This window comes from Zingiber officinale, chromosome 2A (genome assembly GCF_018446385.1).
Source record: "Zingiber officinale cultivar Zhangliang chromosome 2A, Zo_v1.1, whole genome shotgun sequence".
NCBI classification, from domain to species: Eukaryota; Viridiplantae; Streptophyta; class Magnoliopsida; order Zingiberales; family Zingiberaceae; genus Zingiber; species Zingiber officinale.
The window spans coordinates 133483254-133491605 of NC_055988.1; the positions used below are offsets into that span (position 1 = coordinate 133483254).

Below are 8352 nucleotides of genomic sequence, written 5' to 3' on the forward strand. Positions count from 1 at the left end.
TACTTATCCATGAAATTTTCAGGATATTCTCTTCAAAAATCATTTTTTTAAATTTATCTTAATCCTTTTCAGAATAATTCAAAACTTATTCCTTTAAAAAAAGTATGCTTGGAAAACCTTGGTTTCAAAATTTTTTCAAGTAATATTTCTAACTCCAAAATTTAATTTTACTCTTGGAATGCTTCAAACTTGTTGTTTGATATTATCCCTATATTTTATGTACGTCAAAGGGGAAGAGATAGTAAATTAAGGGGAGTTATTAAACTCAGGGGAAGAGTTAAGAAATGTTTGATTACTTAAACTCTGTATATTTTTAACTTAACTGCGAACCTTAGTTTCCAAACATCAAAAAAGGAGAGATTGTTGGTGCAGAATGTACTAGAATTGAACTTGAGTTTTAATATTATCAAAAGTTCAAGTTAAGTCTTGTTGTGATCTGATGAATTGACTAAGTGTTCAAGCTATTTACTCAATCGAGAGAGCCCTAGTCGTGGCTAGGCAGAGAAGTCTTAGTAGATTATGGAAGCTAGGCAGGAAAGTCCAGGTGGATAGAGGACCTGACACTTGGCAGATGAACTCGATAGGTCTGCAGGACCTATATAATATTGAGGGGAAGTCTTGGTGAGCTGATCCAATCCTAAGCCAAAGTCTAAACAAGTCTAGAGGACTCAATGTTTGGCAGGTAGATTAAGGTAAGCAACTGGAGTAGAGCGATGGGGAGGTTGTGCCCCGGGAAAGGACAAATCCTAGGTCACTGATCCAACTAAAGAAGCCCAAAGGTTTCTAAGTTAAGATCAAGATAGATCCTATTGTCTTTTCTTACTCATGCATTATTATACTACTTTGCTAATTTTGTGTTATAGAAATATTTTTTATATTGTGGGACTAACTCTATTTTATAGAAATCGATGGGATCAATCGACCAAACAGGAGGTTCAGTTGACCAAACCAAGCTGATGTGGCAGAGTTCAGATCGAGCAGAGCAAACTTAGAAGTCAGGCTGATCGGTCGACTGAACCCAAGGATCGATCAACATAATCTATTTAGTATACACAGTAGCATATTCAAATCTCAACGAAGAAGAAAATCAAATTGATCGGTCAACTGATCAAGGTGATCAGTCGACCGAACATTAAATGCAATTAATGGAGTGAAGATCGGATCTCAGTAAAGAAGGAAGGACACATGTTCAGTCGACCAATAGGGAGATCAGTCGACCGAATGTGTTTTCAGTTGATCAAATGCAACTTATAAAAGAACATCTCATGATCCGAGCTAGAACTAACTTTTTCTAAGCAACATTCTCATCTTCTCTGTTCGTGCTACTGCTACTGCTATGCTTTATTTACATGTGCAAGCTGCTATGACTCTTCTCCGACGATTTGCGCTTCAACTTTTTATCTTTGTCGGTATACTTTAAAGTTTGTATTACTTTGTTAAGACAGTGGTTTGTTACTATCCTATACATCATTTTTATAGTTACTTCTTCTCTGAATTTTTTGAAAAGAACACTATTAGTGAATTGTCCAACGGTGCGATCAAGGATCGTAGGACTTTGAATAAGAGTCGACACAAGATTCGAACCAAGTAACTGAACTTGTCTATCTTTTCTAGTTTAACTTCCATTGTTACTTTAACATTTGTTTTATGAATCGACACACAAAAAAAAGGTTTTTAAATGAACAATATTCACCCCCCCTTGTCTCTACTCAATCCTTCAGTTCTATGCTATTACACTCATCTTTATCATATTTTTAGCATAATTACTCTCTTTGTTAGAGATATGCTCATGCTTAGTTTTTTTTGATGGAATGTATTTTTGGAGTGAAAATGGAGCTAAGGTGTGCTTTAGAGCAAATCCTAAAAGAGGAGCAAAGTCTTGGTCGTGCTCCCTGGCATGGTCATGTGTCACACCAACACTTAAGCATAGTCAGGTCATGCTTGGAGGCTCAATCGTGCCCCCTCACCAAAGAGTAAGTAGAGCCCGATCGTGCCCTAAACATGCCTCACACCAGCAGCCAATCTTGCATCGATCGTGTGAAACCACATGACCATGTCACCTTTCCAGAGTCGGGTCATAGGTCGTGCCTCTCCACTTGAGCTCATTCACGCTCTGTTCGTGCCCAGAGGCAAAACCATGACACAACCCAGGCAGGAGGCGTGCCCTTCCTATATGAAGGGTGTTCTTTCCCCTTTCAAAGGGGAGGAGAGGTTTTCCCTTTGGGGAGACCTATTTGGTCAAGATTTACTCTTCATCAGCACTCCCATCGATGATTCGAAGCCATTTCCTCCATCTTCTTCACCTTTGGAAGTAAAGGATTGGATCTGAAGACCTCTCATCACATTAGCTAAGCTTTCTTCCTCTTTCTTCTTAGATTTGGATTTAAAACTTGTAAGTATCATGTCTTGGGGTTTATCTCCTCTTGTTATGGAGTAGATATACTTATCTAGAATTAAGAGAGTAGTTGTGATGTATGATTGATGTAAACTCTTTGAATTTACCAATTTCCTATCTGTATGACATGTTTATGCCTTGTACCTATTTGATTAAATGTGTGTGATGAATTTGTACTTATATTTCTTATTTGATTGGATGATTTTATTGATTGCTTGCCCCATAGAGGGGATATCCTAGATTCTATGACCGGGGGATCCCGTGATAGGGGGTATCTCTTTAATCGGACTTTCTAGGATGTCGACTTGAAAGGGAGGGCAATTCTTTATGAGGAAGTATCTAATTAGACTTAATGTGTTATTCCTAATCTTGCGTTAGTAATTATCCCGAGTAATCTAGCGATTGTAGGACTAGGAGCTCTTAGTGACAGAAGGTATCTCTTTAATCAGACTTTGTAGATTACCTCTTCTATTTAGTGGCATCGGATAACACTAGGAGTAACACTGATACTACCATCTCGGGGAGTTTCGGTATTTTGTTAGACTTTTTACATGAGCATAAGGATAGAGAATGGGAGATTGGTAATTCATAGTACATTAATTAGTATCATAACAAAACTGAAACCCTAGAACACTTTCCTTAACCAACTTCCTTGATCAAATATCCTTCCCAATTCTCTTCTCTCTACTTCTCCTTCTCTTTTAGTGTTTAAAGTTACAAAATTCGATCATTTAGATAATTCATTATGGTAAGTCCCTAATGCTTAACTCAATCCCTGTGGGTTCAATATCTTTTATTATTTGCGATAAAATCATGCACTTATGGTTTGAGAATAGTTGTCTAAGAAGAAGTATAGCTTCTATTATCGACCTTTTATGCATGAACCCAAATTAATTTTTAGTGGTCTCCTTTCTTAATCTTTTTTTATTACTTTTCTAAAGTTTTATGGTATGCCTCATTAGTTTAATACCTCTATAGTTTGTAGAATTTTATATGCCTCCCTTATTCTTATATAAGAGAACTAAAGTACTTATCCTCCATTAATAAGATATTTTTTGTTTTTTAATATCATGTTAAATAATTTTGTAAGTCATTCAATACCTTGTTTCCCTAGACACTTCCATACCTCTATCGGAATATTATCTGGACCAACGACTTTTCCATTATGTATCCCATTTAAAGCTTGTTCTACTTTTAAAGTTTAAATTCTATGATAAAAATTTAAATTTCTATACTCATTTGACCTATTTAAATTATCTAAGTTAAGTTGTTCATCTAAACATTCATTAAAAAGTTGATAAAAATATCTCTTCCACTGCTTTTTTATTTTTCCATCGTTTACTAGTACCCTATTACATTCATCTTTTAATACATTTTATTTGGATAAGATCTCTTGTCTTTCTTTCTCTCACTTTAGTTATTCTATAAATATCCTTTTTCAATTTTTTGTATCTAATTTTTGCTATAATTATTCAAAAGTTTTATTCTTTGTTTCATTCACTATTTTCTTAGTCTCTTTCTTGACTATTGTATTTTTTAAGTTTTCCTCATTCTTATAAATATATAATTCCTTATAAGATGTTCGTTTTTCCTTCACTTTCTCTTGTACTTTCTCATTCCACCATCAAGATTCCTTATTTAGTGGTGCATGCACTTTTGACTCATTGAAGTACACTCTTAGCTACTATTTTTAATTTTGATACCATTTTATTCCATGTTGTATTAGAGTCACAATATATTTCACCTAATACTTGTACTCATACTTTCTCTTTAAATATATTTTACTTCACATCCTTTAACTTCCATGACTTAATTCTTGGAGTTGTATATATATATTTTTTATTGATACTATGCTTGAGGTGTATATCTAATACTACTAACCTATGTTTGGTAGTTGAGCTTTCTTTAGGGATGACCTTGCAGTCTTTATAAATCTTTCTATCCTTCTTCTTAACCATAAGAAAGTCAATTTGTGATTTATTATTTTCACTTTTAAACATGACTAAGTGTTCTTCTCTTTTCTTTAAAATTTATTAGCTAATATAAGGTTATATGCTATTGTAAAGTATAATATACTTTTCATTTCTTCATTTATCACATATGTACTCTCTCATATTCTTTATTTTTCACTGTGACATGCCCTCCTATTAAAATCATTTTATTTGGTGAAATATTTTGTAATACTTCTTTTAAGTCATCCCAAAATAGTAATTTAGTAGCTTCATTTAATCCTACTTATGGTGCATATACACTAATTATGTTTATAATTTCTGTCGTCACTATTATCTTAAGGGTTATAATTATATCCCTTTTTCTAACTACTCCTATAACTTTATCTTTTAAACTAACTATTTATAACAATATCTACTCTATTTCTTGCTTTTTACTCTTTTCCTATGTACCATAACTTACAACCTGAATTCTCTATCATCTTTGTCTTCTCGCTTACCCATTTTGTTTCTTGTACATATAAAATACTAATTCTTCTCCTAATCATCGTATCTACTACCTCCATTGATTTATCAGTGAGGATTCCTATATTTCATACTCTAAATCTTATACTATTAGTTTTTTAATGATATTTATTCTTATTTGCAAAATTTTAATAATACAAATTCAAAAATTCAGAAATTAAATTTTAAAATAGAAAAACATAAATTAATTTTAGAAACAAATTACAGAGAATAAGAAATTAAAACAGCAAATCAGAAATTAAATTCAGGAATAGAAATTAAATTTCAGAAATCCAAAAATCTGAAATTGAATTTAAATTCAGAGAAACAGTTTGATTTAATAAAAAATCAGTTTTTAAATATTAAAAATTCAAGAAATTAAAATTATAATTTTAGAAAAATAAAAACAGAATTCTAAATTAAAATATAAGGCCACTTGCTGCACCTCAAAATTTTACATATAATTAATGCCTTATTATACTATTCAACCATGCACAACCTTCATTAAGGCATTTCTCGGAGCCAGTGATATTTAAACTTTGCCGTGGTGTCTGAGCTTGTCTAATCAGTAATTACCCTTTAATTTGCTATGTTAATGGATCGTGAAGTAATCAAGTCGCGTCGATCTGCAAATTTGTGCACAATTAAGCAAAGCGTTGACTTCGTACTAATGACCCAATTTTTCTGATCTTTCATTTAGTAGCCATGACAAGCACTAGCTATCTAATTAATGGGTCGCTAACTTTACAGTTATAACTAGATATATTTAATGAGATTTTATGAAACAAAATCACTTTATTGATTGAGTAAATTAACTAATATATGCTTCGCGTAATGCCCTCCAAAAAAGCACGTTCCTGCGTGCACAATATTAATTTGGCTAAAACGTTGGAAATTAATTTCTCCCGTCGTCGTGGACAAGTTAAAACATTTCCTTAAGATTGAATTCTGTCTGCCACCTTATTGTGGGGCGAATAATGTGGGTAAAAAATGTTTCAATATTGAAAAAAAAAAGAAAAAATCCAAGAACTCACTTGTTCTCATGCAGCTAATTAACCTTCATTATTAACTAATTAATATATATTCAATACCATCAATTAATGCGAAGATTTCGTAGTGCGTGTTGAATTGTAGCATGGATTTCGAGTCATGAGCACGTAGAGAGCTTAATGCACATGGTTCGAGGCATATATCGTTAAGGAAGTGTTCTCTGGCTCAGTCGTGCCTATAGCCAAGCACGAACAGATTAAAGTTGCTATATGCATGCGAGCAACTCTTCTTGTTGATCATTAATTTAACGCCGAACTTGTTCACTCTTTAATTTGTGCATGCGCAAAACTAAGCAGCTAGCTCTATGTGATTTGTGCCTCTGGTTACTGGAGAAAATAATTGATGGTGCACGCACGTTGCAGTTGAAATGTTTACTGACCACTTATCAATTAATTAACATTTTGGCTTTAATTTATTTTCCCTATATAAAGAGGTAGATCGGAAGCGGAAAGTTACCAGATCATTTCTTTATCTATCTATCAATCTAGAAAATATAAGATGAGCCGTAAGTTGGACTTGAAGCTGAACCTGTCGCTGCCGGCGGCATCGAGGAAGGAAGAGGAAGAGGTGGACTCTCCGGCGCGTAGTAGCGCAGCGGCGTCGTCGTCTCCGAGCTCTTGGTTGTCGGAGGAGGAGGAGGCAGCAACTTCGATGGTGGTCACTGGCTGCCCGCGATGCCTGATGTACGTCATGCTGGCAGAGGACGTCCTAAAGTGCCCCAAGTGCGGCAGCACCGTAATCATCGACTTCTTCCGAGGAGGAGGAGGCGGCGGCGGCGGTGCTACCTCCGAGAAGAAAAACAAAAGCCAGAAGAAGAAAAAGATGGGTGTTTAATCAAATAAGATCGTTGAATTGTGTGCTTCATTTTAATGAATGGAGTAGCCGGCCAGATTTCTCTTAACAAACGTTAGCACCAGCCTAGCTCTTTGCTTCAAGACGAGACTGAATTAATTATTTTTGACGATACTTAATTTTGCAGATAAACGAGTAATTAAAATTCTGTTTTGTTTGTAGCTTCTGGATCGGATCGATAACTTATCTTTTGATCAACTAGTCTTGTTTTTTTTTAAAGTATGTTAAATGTATACGCGTGTGCCTCACTGGGAAATCCGCATGTCGATCACCAAATCAAACAAGGCTCTAGATTGTCACCTAGATATCTATAGTTGTAAAAACTTTTCCTTCAAATGAGATATGCAATCAAAGGATGATGAATTTTTGGGTTCTCCGTCACGTGCGCTTCTCGATTTATCTTGATAACTAGTAGAAAATTTCCGTGAGACCGGACCGGTCATCGTCGAGCTAATCAATAAGGCTAACTATTTTTTTGTATTTTTTATTTATAATATAGTAGTTTTTTATCTTTATAGTAGCAAAAAGATAGAATACATCATTCTAGCGGTTTCACACGGTGGATCCCACGACCATATGTGAGGAGATAAATCAGAAAACTGTAGTTGGTCAATAAGAAGGAGAATTTTTTTTCCTCGATTTTATTAAAATTCAAACCTTTACTTATAATAATAATTTTGTTCCATGCTAGCCAACTCAATCTTACTCTGGAGGTACACACATAGTATATATTAACTCATACAATCGAATGCCAACGGTTATTCATCTTTCCCATACTTTCTGAAATGATTGATAAATTATATAAAATCAGACTGTACTTTTATTTATCTTCGAATGAGCCACTTTGTATCTTTCCAAAAAGAAAGGTAGATAAGGTATTCAAGATCTACGTGCATGGAAGTTTGTACTCCTATGACGGACTCTGGAATATTCAAGAAAGGCATTCATTTTGGGTAAGATGGGTTCACCATCACTGCCTCAAGAACTTGGATTTTGGCATTGGCAAGGTAAAATCTTGGATTCACCATTGATTAAAAGACTGCTTCAGATTAAGGACCAGATGGTGGCACAAGCAGGGAGTAGGAGAGTTGCAGTTATGCTGCTCTTCAAAATGGATCTATGTTATGACTATAGTAGGTTATAGCACACCTTAAATTTATGATTAATTATCAATAATGAGGGCTCACACATCAAGATGTTGAAATGAGATTCATTTCCTTACCTGGTAGCTTGTTATGACATCTAATCAAATGGAAACAAATCAAGTGACATAATATAAATTCATTCCTTAAAAAAATATCTATCATGTCTAAATCATATAATAATTTTATTACATAAATAATAAAAAAAATATAATTTAGATAAATAAATTTGTTTGTAGCATAGTCATCCAAAATAATAAGTTTTCTAATTAATTAATTATGTCTGTCAAATATATATAATATTAATGTGATGTGTTAACGTATAAATGGACGTAACCGAGTATACCTATGTGTATACTGTTGAGTCTGCCATATATTTTCATCGTATATCTCGATGACATTAAGGATTTCACCTAGGGCTACGTTTGGTAGGGTGTAATCTACCTTGTAATGTAATCAG

General features: G+C 34.0%; 1 protein-coding gene across 1 annotated transcript; it reads left to right on the forward strand.

Annotated features, from left to right (window-relative positions):
• The first annotated feature begins 6396 nt into the window (after positions 1 to 6396).
• Positions 6397 to 6732, forward strand: LOC122044004 (protein GL2-INTERACTING REPRESSOR 2-like). The gene has a single exon (XM_042604554.1). It carries the CDS (start codon positions 6397 to 6399, stop codon positions 6730 to 6732), a length of 336 nt encoding a protein of 111 aa, XP_042460488.1.
• The last annotated feature ends 1620 nt before the right edge of the window (positions 6733 to 8352 follow it).

Bases quoted from the DNA above. Each gene is read 5' to 3' on its own strand.
- LOC122044004 (XM_042604554.1), top strand. From the start codon at position 6,397: ATGAGCCGTAAGTTGGACTTGAAGCTGAACCTGTCGCTGCCGGCGGCA.